The sequence below is a fragment of the Schistocerca serialis genome, chromosome 4 (assembly GCF_023864345.2).
Source record: "Schistocerca serialis cubense isolate TAMUIC-IGC-003099 chromosome 4, iqSchSeri2.2, whole genome shotgun sequence".
Lineage (NCBI taxonomy): Eukaryota > Metazoa > Arthropoda > Insecta > Orthoptera > Acrididae > Schistocerca > Schistocerca serialis.
Window position 1 is genome coordinate 776,096,274 of NC_064641.1, and position 17,076 is coordinate 776,113,349.

The 17,076-nt window shown below is 43.9% G+C and overlaps 1 protein-coding gene across 4 annotated transcripts in view; it reads left to right on the forward strand.

Moving 5' to 3' along the window:
• The window catches only part of LOC126473336 (complexin), a 710,430-nt gene that overhangs the window by 536,268 nt on the left and 157,086 nt on the right, over positions 1 to 17,076 (forward strand). For all 4 annotated transcript variants that reach the window (XM_050100329.1, XM_050100328.1, XM_050100326.1 and 1 more), the window contains exon 2: positions 5,685 to 5,845. In XM_050100329.1, coding sequence (XP_049956286.1) covers positions 5,685 to 5,845 — 161 coding nt within the window. The remainder of the gene's footprint in view (positions 1 to 5,684; positions 5,846 to 17,076) is intronic.

The following is a 17,076-nucleotide window of genomic DNA, read 5'->3' on the forward strand; positions in this document are numbered from 1 at the left end:
CTCCCGTCGGGTAGATCGTTCGCCTAGTGCAACTCTTTCGCAGTCCCTGAGCGGGGAAAATCTCCGACCCAGCAGGGAATCGAACCCGGGCCGTTAGGTATGACAAGCGGTCGCGCTGACACTCGGCTACCAGCGGCGAACAACGCTCTTACTGTCGTATAAAATATTTTAAAGATGCGATTAAATATGTGTTTCATTAAAAAATTGAATGCTTCTACTTCCGCCAGAAAACTGTGCTTCAATTCTCAGACGAGTTTTCGCTTCAAATACCCTATGTGCCTTGGAACTATGCATGTCTAGCTGCATTATGCAGCATCTAAATTCAATTCCACACGAAATTCCTTGCGATCGTCACAAACAATCGTTAAGCGGGGCAGTATTCTTAGCCATGGTGTCATAATTACGACGGCTGAAACGTAATGCCTTCAATTTTTTTTATGTGAAGGCTCTTAATGCTTTTTAAATGCAACAAACGTTATTAACATTCTACATCTTTATTCTCCATGTCTACATATTTAGTACATATTTAGTATTTAGTCTACCTGGCGACGGACACATTTCTCCCAGCGAGACACCAATTTGTTGATACTGTCATTGTAGAATGTTTGACTTTGTTAAAGGAGCAACAACCTCACCTCTGCTTGCATCGCTTAATCGCTATCGAAATTATCTCCTCGACGCTGATTTTTAAACTCTGTAAGGGCTATGTTGGAACAGTGTGGTGGACGATGGTGACAATCAACCCAAGGCCTGGGTTCGTTGCAGATGTCGCAGCGTTCGTGAATGGTCTGGTATTGTTATGCTGAAGGAGAGGGTATTCGATGTATGGAAACTCAATTACAGCATGCTCTTTCTCACGACCGACATAGTTACGTTACATATCGCCAGAGCTCTGGTGTTCTGCTCTCAAAACAGAAGGAATACTTCACTCTTTGCCATAGAAGTTTCCATTGACTGTTCTTTTTTCTCGATATTATGTCACTGCATAATGTCACTGCATTGCAGAAGTTGCTTATTTTCAAAGGGTTATTTTACAAGGGCTATAAAATACTTCAACCTGAATATCGTTTCTGTGAGACGCACTGCGCTTGTGGCATTGACTTCTCTCCATTTACTGGGGACAAGGAGGGACGTACCGACAATCTTGGCACTCAGAGCCCATTGACCAGGTGATTATTCAAATATATGTGAATTTCTAAGGGACCGAACTGCTGAGTCCTCAGTCCGCTAGACTTACACACTACTAACTTAAACTAACTTATGCTAAGAACAACACACACACCCATGCCCGAGGGAGGACTCGGGCCCCCGGCGGGAGGCGCCGCCCAATCCGGTATATGGCGCCTCAAACCACGCGGGCACTCCGCGCGGCTGACCAATTGACTAAATCATCTTAATGACGATGGAATATGATTCTGACAGCCAGGATACTACTTTTCAGACAGTAATAAAAAGCACAAATGAAAGGTTATTGAGATTATCTGCGCCGGCCAATGTGGCCGGGCGGTTCTAGGCGCTTCAGTCTGGAACCGCGCCATCGTTACGGTCGCAGGTTCGAATCCTGCCTCGGGCATGGATGTGTGTGATGTCCTTAGGTTAGTTAGGTTTAAGTAGTTCTAAGTTCTAGGGGACTGATGACCTCAGACGTTAAGTCCCATAGTGCACAGAGCCATTTGAACCATTTTTTTGTGAGATTATCTGCATGAAAACCTGAGTGCACTTTGTTTGATCAAACCTTCCTTATTTAATGTTGTTTACAAGTCTATCAGTGATTCCGAACCAATGAAACACTCGATATGAGTCCTTAATCGGACGTTAAGTAAAGTAAGTTTCAATTAAAGGGTGAACTGAAATGCCTTAAATTCCTTCTTGTGCTCTTATTGGACGGAGTCTCTCCATTACCTTCCTCTGTAAAAGCGACTGCGGTAAGGGGAGGGGGTTGAGTGCAGACTTAGCTTTCAAACGTACATTGAAGAGCCACGAAACTGGTAAACCTGCCTAATAGCCTGTAGGGCCCCTGCGAGCACGCAGAGCTGCCGCAACACGACGTGGCATGAAACCTGCAGGGCTATCCATAAATCCGCAAGAATACGAGGAGATGGAAATCTCTTCTGAACAGCACGTTTAAAGGCATCTCAGACAATAATGTTCATGTCTGGGGAGGTTGGTGGCCAGCGGAAGTGCTTAAACTCAAAAGAGTGTTTCTGGAGCTATTCTGTAGCAATTCTGGATTTGTGAAGTGTCGCATTGTCCTGCTGGAATTGCCAAAGTCCGTCGGAATGCACAATGCACATGAATAGATGCAGGTGAGCAGAGAGAATGCTTACGTACGTATCACCTGTCAGAGTCGGATCCGGGGTCTCATGTCACTCCAACTGCACAAGTCCCACACCATCACAGAGTCTCCACCAGCTTGAACAGTTCCCTGCTGACATGCAGGATCCAGGGATTCGTAAGGGTGTCTCCATACCCGTGTACGTCCATCCGCTCACTTTGAAAAGAAATTCGTCCGACCAGGCAACATGTTTCCAGTCATCAACAGTGCAATGTCGGTGTTGAGAGGTCCAGGCGAGGCGTGAAGCTTTCTGTCGTGCAGTCATCTGAAGTACACGAGTGGGCCTTCGTTTCCGAAAGCCCATATCGATTGTGTTTCGTTGAATGATTCGCACGCTGGCACTTGTTGATGGCCCAGCATTGAAATCTGCAGCAATTTGCGGAAGGGTTGCGCTTCTGTCACGTTGAACGATTCTCTTCAGTCGTCATTGGTCCCATTCTTGCAGGATCTTTTCCTGGCCGCAGCAATATCGGAGATATGATGTTTTATCGGATTCCCGATATTCGCGGTACACTCGTGAAATGGTCGTACGGGAAAATCCCCACTTCATCGCTACCTCAGAGATGCTGTGTCCTTTCGCTCATGCGCCGACTATAGCACCACGTTCAAACTCACTTAAATCTTGATAACATGCCATTGTAGCAGCAGTAATCGATCTAACAACTGCGCCAGACCATTGTTGTCTGCTGTAGGCGTTGCGGACCGCGGCGCCTTATTATTCCTGTTTACATATCTCTGTATTTGAATACGCATGGCTACACCAGTTTCTTTGGCACTTCGGTACAGTTTGAACCTGGAGCCTATGAGTTAATGAAAGTGGTTGTTCCTGCACCAACGCCGGCCGCTGTGGCCGAGCGGTTCTAGGCGCTTCAGTCCGGAACCGCGCTGGTGCTACGGTCGCAGGTTCGAATCCTGCCTCGGGTATGGATGTGTGTGATATCCTTAGGTTAGTTAGGTTTAAGTAGTTCGAAGTCTAGGGGACTGATGACCTCCGATGTTAAGTCCTATAGTGCTTAGAGCCATTTGAATCTGAACTTGTACCAACTCTTGATTCCCTGTAGGTCTCCTATAATTTCGCTACAACTTTCTGGGGCCGTGGATTTAGTATGTACATCTCAGTAATCGGGGAACAGACCCGCAGAGTTTCCGATGTTGTCTGTCACAGCATTTATACTGGGTGTAAAATGTTGACTGGGCTACACACTTTTAAATTCTGAAGGCGCCAGGGGCAAAATACTGGGAGCGAAAGGTTATTTATAATTTCTACAGAAACGAGACTGCAACATATGAGTTGAAGCACATGAAAGGTAGTCTTAGTTGAGAAGGGAATGAGACAAATTTTCAAATGTGTATGAAATCTAATGGGACTTAACTGCTAAAGTCATCAGTCCCTAAGCTTACACACTACTTAACCTAAATTATCCTAAGGACAGACACACACACCGATGCCCGAGGTAGGACCCGAAGCTCCGCCGGGACCAGCCGCATAGTCCATGACTGCAGCGCCCTAAACTGCTCGGCTAATCCCGCGCGGTCGGAGTGAGACAGTATCGTATCCTTGTACAGATGTTATTCAATATGTATATTGAGCAAGCACTGCTTATGACGGGTGTAGCGCGCTTTCCTTCATGTGATTTTAAAATCAGGGTCTAGGTTGAAACATCGACCAGAGAGCATCATGTTTTCCTAGGTGCACCATCCTCCAGGCACAACACTCTCTCTACAACTCCAGACTAGAGATGGGGGATGCGCTCTTGAACTAATTCATAGAGTTGAATCTTTCAAAGGAGTGAACAATCAGTGATTCAGAAAAAAAGAACGGTAGCTCCAAACGTTTCACACAGCAGAGAGAGAGAGAGAGAGAGAGAGTCAGGTCAGCGGGGCCTCTGCTGGTCAGAGCACACTGGACGCCACACAACACAGCCAGCGCCGGCCTCTGCCCTGCTTCTACCTTGGCTGCCTGCATTGTGCAGTGCCCCATTGGATTTTGTGTTTCACATATGCCGTGCCGTCCATGTGCGTCGTCTGCCGCGCGCAGTGTCTGGCGCAGCTTAACTTCGCATCGCACTCTGCCGGCGATCGTTTCAGTCGCACGTCCTGCCCTCTGGGCAGTTGATGCAACAGGACAGAGAGCCACCTAGCGGATAACATAGGAACTACTTGCAACAACCTGCTCGCAAGGGAACGGACGATTTGTTTCGGAGCGGGTGAGTTCACCGCTCCCCCCACCCTCGGAACTCGCCCGCTCAACGCTCACCCCACCGTCTCGACTCTAGCCAGAGCGTTGAGCAAAGCAACTCAAGTGTCACTCTGGTCTCTGCGGTCTTAGCTCACGCAGCAATACAGCTCGCGGCTCGACCAGCTTGACTCAGCGCCCCTGCATCGGAGTTCGTCTCTACTGGATATTGTTCTTCGTAGTAATACCGTTATGTATATTACATAATTAGGTTATGTATACATCATTTGTTTTTATTTTATTTTTATTTGTTTAAACTGATTAGATTAGGTTCCTGATGACTCCTCTTACTATAGGATTTTTATTATGGACACTCGAATTTACGCTTTAATTACGAGCGAACCGATAAACGTATCGCAAAATGTGATACACCAATATTTTCCTTGTTTTATTCTGCGTAAGGCTATATGCAGCACTTTCGTTTTACAGTCAAATTTATATTTTTTTTTCTGAATCTGGTACGGATTTTGCGATTTTAGGCGTCTTCGGAAGGAAACGTTCACTTTAAAAATATATGGCTTGCGATGAATTTGTATGAGGTTAATAAAATTTTAATACATTATAGCCAAATATATTGTTAATGTAAATCTCAAGTTACAACATTTTCCGATCACCCAAAAAACCACGATAGTGTAAAATAAATCAATAATCAAAAACTTTGTCATATCGTGGAAATTTCAATAAACAATACAAAATTCTTACTCATTATCTGTGTTACTTAAAAATAGGATCAAATAAGATCAAAATACAGGTGTAGTACTGGAATAAACCAAGTTTAAAGGACAATGTGCCTTCCATTTATTTTCTATTGTAAATGAGTGGTGAGTCATGAAAAAGAGCTAATTCATTTCAGGGAGTGAACAGTTCTGATCCAATCTCTGAAAAGAACAGTTTTGCCCATCTCTACTCCCGACAGTCGTCTGTGTTCTCACTGAAAACTCTCTTCAGCTATGTTATTCTAGCCAAAAGATACCAAATGAAAATAAATTTCCCGTTTAGCACTGACAAAATGCTACATCAATGTATCTTTCGACATGAATTTGATTTGTGGGGAAGTGGAGGCGAGTTATTGGCGGCTGCAGGAGTTGTTACAAGACGTGCTTGTTGTTGCAGGTGCGGTGGGCGGAGACGATGATGGCGACGACAAGGAGAAGGAGGAGGAGGCCGAGAGGGAACGTCAGGAGGCGATCCGTGAGGCCGAGGAGCGCCGCAAGGAGAAGCACCGCAAGATGGAGGAGGAGCGAGAGAAGATGCGCCAGGAGATCCGCGACAAGGTAGGCCCACGTTCTAGCGCTCTGCGTGTATGAGGCGACGTGCGGTGGACTGGGGCAGTGTAGCCAGATCCAGCAAGATAACCTGCCCCCTGCGCAGAAACGCGTTCCCGTTCTCAGCGCAGGGCGAGTCCACGCCTCTGCCCGAAGGGGCGGCCGCGTTAGTTTGCTTTCGCCCACCGAGCTGCGCACGTTGTCCACTATGATTGGAACATTCTTTGCCCACTCCTTCGCGGCCGGTGGCTGCTCGCTAAACTGTGGGAACGGAGGCGTCTGTACACCAGCTTTCTCAAACAATTTTAAAGAAACTTTTCACTAAAAAAAAGTTTAATTCTCTCGCATCTCGTAGTCTCATTTTGTCAGTTATATGAAGAACTACTTGTTATTTCGTTAATGGTCAGTTATTGTGATTTTTCGACTTAACTAATCCAGTGCAGGGAATTCCAATTGTTTACAACGGAAAATGGGGGTCAATAGGCGTTTGCGTTTGGTTCGTGTTAGGTGATATATCATTGCTAACCCATTCAATTTTTCTTCAGCCTTGAGACGAGATCTATATCTATCTGCAATCTCAAGAAAATTGATCATATGTAGAGCATTAGAGCATGCACTTATGATGACAAATTATAGAGTTAAAGTGAAAAGTTTATAACATTCCTCACATTTCACAAGCAGTTTGAGATATAGAAAAGATTTTTCTGCAAATAGTAGCACACAAAGCAGTGAATATTTCACCATATAGTTGACATGTGAAACTTTCTGATCTATCACAATATATAAGCAACTACCGTATTTTTCAATTAAGTAATGTAATTATTTTAAGTCTGCAGCCCGTGGTCTTGCGGTAGCGTTCTCGCTTCCCGCGCACGGGGTCCCGGGTTCGATTCCCAGCTGGGTCAGGGATTTTCCCTGCCTTGAGATGACTGGGTGCTGTTGTGTTGTCTTCATCATGATTATTCATCCCCATTACGGTCGGAGGAAGGCAATGGCAAACCACCTCCACTACGACCTTGCCTAGTCTGCGGTGCGGTCTCCCGCATCGTTGCCTACAGTCCTTGGAGTATGGGACCTCATCATCAATTATTTTAAGGGCCATTGACAGCTGATGATATAAGAATTAGTATGGGTTTGCAACAACATAAGTGAAGAAATTACAAGTTTATTTTTATATCGAGCATGAGCTTTTCATGAGCTATTGACCAGAATTGCCCACAATTGTTTGTTTAACAATGGAGTACTGCAGGCTCATGTCACAAATGCATTGCAGCAACATTAACCATGTTAATCAGGTGAATTTGTAAAAAATATGCTGTGTTTTAGCAAAAGAAGCTATTTTTTACGTGCAAACAAGAGAAATAAACGTAAATAAATCTCTGCTTCTATTGCAATTTGAACATAATATTGTAACCCATGGTGTTTTTAATAGTAATTGGTTGACTTACCTTATTATTGGTCGTACTGGTATAATGTGTTAACATGTTCATTTGCGGACTCGCTATATATAGTTTACAAGCTCTGCTTGTGAGGAACTTTCAGCAGTTGAACTGTACATCCCTTACCAGGCACTGCACAACTGGCCCCCTCTCCCCCCCCCCCCCCCCCCACCACCACCATATCTTTGACTCTTGTCCCCTACTTCATCATATGGCGCAGGTACAGGCCAAGGTATTTTGGATACACTCTACACGTAACATTCCAGCCAATAGCATCACTGTGCCAGTTGTGACAGCAATGTGCGCTTCAGGGTGTGCAAACAGTAAAGACGTTGATTTTCGCATTATTTTCGGCGTGGTGAAGATACTTAGACACTGTAATGTTCTGCACGTGTGGCATGAAACAAACGCATCAAGTATTGCAGTAAGAAGCGCCAGTGGTAGTTTCCCGAGCATACAATCTATGGAGAGCGGTAAGCAGAAATGTGAATCCTACATGGCTCTCATCGCAGCGTGGCCAGTTACCATGGCAGGCAACGGATGGAGCACGTGGCGTAAGATAGACACATACACAACACTGCCGACTTCAGTCTCTGTGCACAGAACGCATTATGCGCCCTCGTTCTTATCTGCTCATGACTAGTCTCAGCAACATGATTGACCACTAACTCTCCCAGATTTTTCTGTGCCTTTATCAACAATCTCCCCTACACACGGAGTAACATGTTCTCGATCAACTTGGCACGTTAAATTCTTCTAAAATCTGAAGCCTTTTATGACCGCTTCCAGGAACGTCGTCAGGGGCTACTCGAGACTGTCATGATTTTCTATTTTTTTTCTTAATTCTTTTCTTCCTCTACAATCTGGTGGATATCGGAATGCAGCATGACCAGAGGACGTACTACGAGGTGCATTCAAGTTCTAAGGCCTCCGATTTTTTTTCTAATTAACTACTCACCCGAAATCGATGAAACTGGCGTTACTTCTCGACGTAATCGCCCTGCAGACGTACACATTTTTCACAACTCTGCCGCCATGATTCCATGGCAGAGGCAAAGGCTTCTTTAGGAGTCTGTTTTGACCACTGGAAAATCACTGAGGCAATAGCAGCACGGCTGGTGAATGTGCGGTCACGGAGAGCCTCTTTCATTGTTGGAAAAAGCCAAAAGTCACTAGGAGGCAGGTCAGGTGAGTAGGGAGCATGAGGAATCACTTCAAAGTTGTTATCACGAAGAAACTGTTGCGTAACGTTAGCTCGATGTGCGACTGCATTGTCTTGGTGAAACACGCACACGCGCTGCCCTTCCCGGACGTTTTTGTTGCAGTGCAGGAAGGAATTTGTTCTTCAAAACATTTTCGTAGGATGCACCTGTTACCGTAGTGCCCTTTAGAACGCAATGGGTAAGGATTACGCTCTCGCTGTCTCAGAACATGGACACCATCATTTTTTCAGCACTGGCGGTTACCCGAAATTTTTTTGGTGGCAGTGAATGTGTGTGCTTCCATTGAGATGACTGGCGCTTTGTTTCTGGATTGAAAAATGGCATCCAAGTCTTATCCATTGTCACAACCGATGAAAATAAAGTCCCATTCATGCTGTCGTTGCGCATCAACATTGCTTGGCAACATGCCACACGGGCAGCCATGTGGTCATCCATCAGCATTCGTGGCACCCACCTGGATGACACTTTTCGCATTTTCAGGTCGTCATGCAGGATTGTGTGCACAGAACCCACAGAAATGCCAACTCTGGAAGCGATCTGTTCAACAGTCATTCGGCGATCCCCCAAAACAATTCTCTCCACTTTCTCGATCATGTCGTCAGACCGGCTTGTGCGAGCCCGATGTTGTTTCGGTTTGTTGTCACACGATGTTTTGCCTTCATTAAACGGTCGCACCCACGAACGCACTTTCGACACATCCATAACTCGATCACCACATGTCTCCTTCAACTGTCGATGAATTTCAATTGGTTTCACACCACGCAAATTCAGAAAACGAATGATTGCACGCTGTTCAAGTAAGGAAAACGTCGCCATTTTAAGTATTTAAAACAGTTCTCATTCTCGCCGCTGGCGGTAAAATTCCATCTGCCGTACGGTGCTGCCATCTCTGGGACGTATTGACAATGAACGCGGCCTCATTTTAAAACAACGCGCATGTTTCTATCTCTTTCCAGTCCGGAGAAAAAAAATCGGAGGCCTTAGAACTTGAATGCACCTCGTAGTGCAGCTTATCTATGTAGGACTTTGACAAAGTTCGAATCATTGGCATGAGAGACATAGGAGCATCACAACGCACATACAGTTGTCCGTATTGCAACGACTGTAGCGCCACTGGTGACTAGATGGGTTCACACAAGTGTGGCAAGAGGAGTAGGCACCGCTGCTTCCACAAAGGCTAAGCTACCAGACGACTGTAGGACTATAGGCTGTGTCTGACGAACAGAATGACGACAACAGTTAATATCTATGCAGAGGTTACAGGAGAGTGTCATCACCAACTGTCGGGAACATATTACTGCAAGCTGGCTGAATTCCCGAGTTACCACGCGTTATTTATCGCTGACAGCATACTATAAACAACAGAAATTTGCAGTAGAGCCAAAGTGAAGTAGAATAGTGAGTGGGATTCTGTGGTGTTCAACGATGAGGCTCGCTTCTATCTGTGGCAGTCAGATCGACGCTAACGTCGTAACCACCACAGTACATTCGTTTCTGTGTGAAATTTAGCCCAACTTTACCTCGCATTCTATAAAATCCTATGTTTTACGAAACTATGTACTCACGACTGATATCCAACTTAAACTCAAGCTAGTCTTTGACTAAACAGAACCTACTTTGAACTGAACTGTAACTGGTCTGAATACAACTTACCTATGTTAAATGCGCATCTGGCCATAATTAAATTTTCCACTTACCTCACGTCCAGCCGTCCGCTGTGGCCGAGCGGTTCTAGGCGCTTCAGTCCGGAACTGCGCTGCTGCTGCTGCTGCGGTCGCAGGTTCGAATCCTGCCTCGGCCGTGGATGTGTGTGATGTCCTTAGGTTAGTTATGTTTAAGTAGTTCTAAGTCTAGGGGACTGATGAACCTCAGATGTTAAATCCAATAGTGCTTGGAGCCATTTGAATCTCACGTCCTGGCAACATTTTTGCAAATTTCTCGAAAGCACAACAGCAAACAGTAAGCAGACAGTGGCTAAGCTAGATTTCTATTCTTAAATAAAATTTCCAAACTATTCCCAAACTGTTTCGTGCCACATGGTACAATGTGGTAATGCGTAATGATAAGCAATGTGCTGGGGAGGGTAACTATTCCTATGAAATGATATTCCAGGACAACGATTTTAAAAAAGACGGAGTGAAACTTCGCGTGATCTGCACCTATAACATAGGTCTGAACAATACTATGCTTAACAAAGAGGGGGGGGGGGGGGTTGTTTTGGGGAAGGAGACCAGACAGCGAGGTCATCGGTCTCATCGGATTAGGGAAGGACGGGGAAGGAATTCGGCCGTGCCCTTTGAAAGATACCATCCCGGCATTTGCCTGGAGCGATTTAGGGAAATCACGGAAAACCTAAATCAGGATGGCCGGACGCGGGATTGAACCGTCGTCCTCCCGAATGCGAGTCCAGTGTTTAACCACTGCGCCACCTCGCTCGATTAACAAAGAGAACGATAATTTAAAGAGGATACAATGTTAACAAAGAATTTGTATAAAAATAGAACAGATTATTCATTTAATATGTTAATGCATGACTCAGGGAAATGGCGTGTTCTTTCTCTCAGCTCTGAACTCGTTAGTTAGTTGACAATAATTTTTCCAATCAATTACCTGTACAGTGCTGCACTCTTACCTCAAACTTCTTCCCTTCAAAAATAACGACATTATTGAAAATATATATTCTCTTCTCTTTTTAATATATACATCTTATTTATTCTTGCTGTCCTTTACAGTCAATCTTCCTTCACGTAACAGTTACAAGTCCACAGATCTCTACTAAATACATCCGTCACCTACCACACTTCAGCTAAGAACGTAACACACTGCGCAAAGGCAAAGAATGTGCCACGACAAAACCAAAGATTGTTTAACACTAATACAACTTGCTCTCTGTCTCTCTGACGTGCACATCGATAACATACAAAAACCAAAATTACATGACCACCTTAAACGTGCTCGTAGGTGACATCGTGAAGAGTCACAGGAAGCAGAGAGTCTAGGGACCTGTATTTGTACCTCTACGACTTCCGGAATAATGATGTGGGGAGCTATTGCATATTACAATAGGACTGGTTTGGCAATTGTTGAAGGAAGGCTGAATACTCGCCAGTAATGTGCCAGAATCATAGACACCACTGTCATAGCCTTCATGAACAGCATATTCCAGCAGAATAATGCAAGATCTCACAGCGCACTTCACTCAACAAACACGTTGAAAAGCGTACGGATCTGCGTCTGGCCTACCAGGTCCTCCGAGTTGATACCCATAAACGTGTCTAGGTTGTGATGGGATGACACGTGCTTTCATAACAGCTTACAGTCAGTAATCTTCATGAACTGACACAGCATGTGTTTCAAACAAGGCAAAAAATTCCTCAAAATGGTATTGTGAGGCTATTCGCTTCCATGCCACGGCGAATAGAAAAATATATTGTGACTTACAGGAGGGTCACATAACGTTTTGGTGTTGATGATGACTCTGAACAGCTCAGAATGAAATAAAAGTTTACTTATTTAATATCCGTTCAGTGACGAAAATTTCTTTAAAAATGGGTAATTATCAGACTGGTGCTCCTTGGTGTAGTGCAGTTATTAAGTAGTTAGAAGCGTGATCCAAAAACGACGTCTGTTCGAACAATCTTGTGTTACTCGCTAGAATGTGCTCGACCATCGCTAATTTTTATATTTATTTCGAGTGCATTTAGGAAACTGGTGACTATGCAGTAGTTATGAGGACCATAACTGGCAAAAGACAGCAGTGGAGAGCTACATCAGACCGAGAAACCGGTTACAATGTTCACGTATAACAAAACAAATGAACAGATCACTGTCCAGCGCCTTTCCTTGGAACCATTAGAAGTAAAAAAACAATCAGGAGTCCTTTTCTCCATTTGCTATAACATTACCACAGCAATATTTCTTTGTTATTGCTCGAGTCATTTCAGCTACTGAACAAAGTAGGTAACGAGGGATAAATTGCTATTTGCATAACTTGAAAGCTTGATGGAAAAAATGCTTCATAATGGACACTGAAGAACTACGTAGATATTTCCATTCCTAGAATTAATAAAAATCAGAATAAACAGAAAGCGATGATTATTCAGAGCATTAATTCAAATAGCTTTCGAAGTGACCACTGTTATTCCATTCCACGATTATTTCTAAACTACGTCTTGTCTTAAAAATTTTCACTTGCAGTAGATATGCTAAAAGATCTACCAGCCAAAACGTCAACCAACGGTTCTTATTTAAGATTTTCCATGTCACACCGATACACAAGAAAAGAAACAGAAATAATTCGGTGTATTATAGGCTCATATCACTGCCATCAATTTGCAGTAGAACTTTTGGAACGTATTCTGTGTTCGAACATTGCCGGCCGTGGTGGCCGTGCGGTTCTGGGCGCTGCAGTCCGGAACAGCGGGACTGCTGCGGTCGCAGGTTCGAATCCTGCTTCGGGCGTGGATGTGTGTGATGTCCTTAGGTTAGTTAGGTTTAAGTAGTTCTAAGTTCTAGGGGACTGATGACCTAAGATGTTAAGTCCCATAGTGCTCAGAGCCATTTTTTTTTGTTCGAACATTAAGAAATACCTCCAAGATGACGATCTTTGACACACAGTATGGATTCAGAAAATATCTTGCTTTTGATTCACAAGTGGCTTTTTGTTCACACGAAGTAATGAGAGCTATCGACAGGGGGTCCCAAGTTAATTCCATGTTTCTAGATTTCCAGAAGGCTTAGTCATAATCGGCTTCCAATGAAATTGTGTGCCTATGGAGTATCGTCTCAGTTGTGCCACTGGATTCGTAACTTCTTGTCAGAAGACCACAGTTCCCAGTAATTTGTGGAAAGTTATCGAGTGAAGTCAAAGTGATTTCTAGCATTTCCCCAAGAAATTCTCGAATCCTCAGGTGTTTCTAATCTATAGGTACCGCTTAGGATACAGTATGAACAACCCTCTTAGGTCCTTTGTAGCGCTTCAGTCCGGAACCGCACTGCTGCTACGGTCGCAGGTTCGAATCCTGCCTCGGGCATGGATGTGTGTGATGTCCTTAGGTTAGTTAGATTTAAGTAGTTCTAAGTCTAGGGGACTGATGACCTCAGATGATGAGCCCCCTAGTGCTTAGAGCCATTTGAACCCATCCGTTGTAGCCGATTCTGTCATTTATCTTCCAGAGAGGTAGAAGATTAAAGAGAATTGCAAAATATTTTAGACAAGATATCTGTATTGTGCGAAAAGTGATAACACTCTAAACAATAAAAAGAGTGAGGTCCTCTACTTGAGTACTAAAAAGAATCCCTTAAATTTCGGTTGCTCTATAAATCACACCAAGTTGAAGGCTGCCGATTCAACTAAATACTTAGGGATTTCAATTACGAACCAGCATATAGAATTTGTTGTAGGTGATGTATTGGTAGAACACGTAGAAGATACAACAAATTTTCTAAAGAGATTGCCTACACTACGCTTGTCCGTCCTGTTCTGGAGTATTACTGCGCGGTGTGGGATCCTTTGCCAGATGGGAACTGACGAATGACATCGAAAAATTTCACAGAAGTGTAGTTCATTTGGAATATCATGAAATAGGTGAGAGAGAGACACGAATGTGATACACGAGTTGGGGTGGCGTTTTCCGTTGCGGCGAGATCTTTTTACACAATTTAAGTCAACAATTTTCTCCTCCGAATGCGAAAATGTTTTGCTGGCTCCGACCTATATGGACAGAAATTACCGTCATTACAAAGAAAGAGAAATGAGAGCTCACACAGAAAGAATTAGGTGTTCGTTTCTCCAACGTTCTGTTTGTGAGTGGAACGGTCGAGACATAGTCTGAAAGTGTTTCGATGAACCATCTGCCAAACACTTAAATGTGATTTATGGAGTATTCATGTAGATGTAAAGTAAACTTGCTTAAAGCACAAAATGGTCGCATATCAACGACAACTGTACTTTTCAATTTACGTTGCGCGTTAAAACGGAGTATTAGTTTCATATTTTGGAAAAAACTGCCTCCTTTTACATACTCCTTGCAACTGTGTTTCGTTTCAGATTAAATTTAAAGTGTTAGAGAGATGTAATAATGATATTTCTCCTCCAGTGGCTTTGACTTCATAATCAGTTAATTAACGAGACGGTGGCTCCTGCAGGCAGGACTCAAGATGGATGAGCTCCACGACGTGATGGCTCATCAATCTACTTGTTGCTACTTTTTATGGCAGCAGAGTATTTACGGAAGCATTAGAAGGGCTTCAAAACACATTAGAAGTGCTTAAAAAACGCACACACACGCACGCATGCACATACATACACACACGCGCGCGGGCGAAAAACAACACCACATCTTAATACTGTTGACTACAGAAGGATATTAAGTCCTCCCAATACTTTCTAACGTTCGTCGACAAAATGTTTGGACTGTCTTCACACCCTTTATAAATTGTTTAAAAGAATTTGTCTTCTTCTGGCTGTAAGATTTTTGCTGCAATGTGCTGTCTGACCGTTTCAGCTATAATGACATCTTCAAGAAAATCTTTAACGTATTGTTTCTGTCGCTGTTATATGTACGGCAGGCAATAAACGATAGTTCCTCTTTTTTTTCCTTTCAGTCACTTGTCGTAATAGCTGGGCGGACCCTTATGGAAGTTCGTTCTTTGTGACCAAATGTTCCAGTAAGCTGGCATTGAGACAAAGGGAATCCCAACTGAGAATATTTGGGAGGAGATTTCCACTTCCGGTACCTGCATCATAACCAAGGAAAACCAAGTCAACCTTCCAACAGCAGCCACTGGGCTGTTCAGCTTTTACTATATACTGTCTAGCTTACACTGTCTTATCAAAAGTATCCAAACACGTATTAGGGGACATTAGAGCGGGATGTGTTCACCCTTCGTCTTTATGACTGCTTGAACTCTTCTGGGGACACTTTGAGTGAGGTATCTGAATGCCTGTAGCGGAATGACAGTCCATTCCTCCTCCACAAGATGGCAGTTTGCACGCTAATATTATTAATTAAACACTTGCTTGATGGGGCGACACTATAATGGAAATGTGACATAACGATAAGAAATAACCAATAACATTTATTAACCATACTTATCTTTTGGTAACAGTTCGATGTGTGGCACTTGATGTCCTATCCCTAATACAATGAAATCTAGACAGTCCTGCTGTCTCTTCGCAGTCTGTAATATTGTCACTACGAAACTTCCTGGCAGGTTAAAACTGTGTGCCAGACCGACACTCGAACTCGGTACGTTTGCCTTTCGCGGGCAAGTGCTCAACCAAATGAGCTACCCAAGCACGACTCACGCCCCGTCCTCACAGCTTTAATTCCGCCAGTACCTCGTCTCCTACCTTCCAAACTTCACAGAAGCTCTCCTGTGAAACTTGCAGAACTAGCACTCCTGGAAGAAAGGATATTGCGGAGACATGGCTTGTTTCTAGAATGAAATTTTCACTCTACAGCGGAGTGTGCGTTGATATGAAACTTCCTGGCAGATTAAAACTGTGTGCCGGACTGAGACTCGAATTCGGAAACTTTGCCTTTCGCGGGCAAGTGCTCACCAAATGAGCTACCCAAGCACGACTCACGCCCCGTCCTCTCTGCCAGGAAGTTTCATATCAGCGCACACTCCGCTATAGAGTGAAAATTTCATTCTAGAAACAACCTCCAGGCTGTGGCTAAGCCATGTCTCCGCAATATCCTTTCTTCCAGGAGTGCTAGTTCTGCAAGGTTCGCAGGAGAGGTTCTGTGAAGTTTGGAAGGTAGGAGACGAGGTACTGGCGGAATTACAGCTGTGAGGACGGGGCGTGAGTCGTGCTTGGGTAGCTCATTTGGTTGAGCACTTGCCCGCGAAAGGCAAAGGTCCCAACTTCGAGCCTCGGTCCGGCACACAGTTTTAATCTGCCACGAAGTTTCATATCAGAGCACACTCCGCTGTAGAGTGAAAATTTCATTCTATATATTGCCACTATAACTGAATAATTACGCAGACACTCCTTTGACTATCCTATTGTCTGTAATTTGCAGCTGCTAAGTCGGAATTCAGTATTACGAACGATACACGCGTTACTGCAGGAACTGTAATGAACTGGCTGCAGGCACTGAACTCAACTGTCTGACTGCAGGATCGGAAGTGTTTGAATTTCTATGATGTTTCTTGTTTTCTACCTGTTGCGGAAGTAATAGGTGGAAATAAAGTAGCCCCAGTTGACAGCAGCATTCTCTCGGCTGCTGGCAAAGCTATATGAGATCATTGTAAGCAATTTATTAACACATTACAAGATTTCAGTAATTCCACAATATGGACAATCAATTTTTTCTTATTCTACTGTGCAGTTACGGACGCCCTGTTTCTCCATTTCTCTTTGTGCTATGGTCTACAGTCACGAAACATTTCTGAAATGGAATCTTTTTTTTCTGCAAGGCTGTTTCACTCAACAAAATGTTTCTTACATTATGTTACTGTCCATTTCAACTACATCTTTTTTTTTTTTTTTGTTTTCAGTTTTACATCACACACCTGTCACTGCGTCATTTAACAGCATTATGTTGTAGCTAAGATTTTGTTACATTCT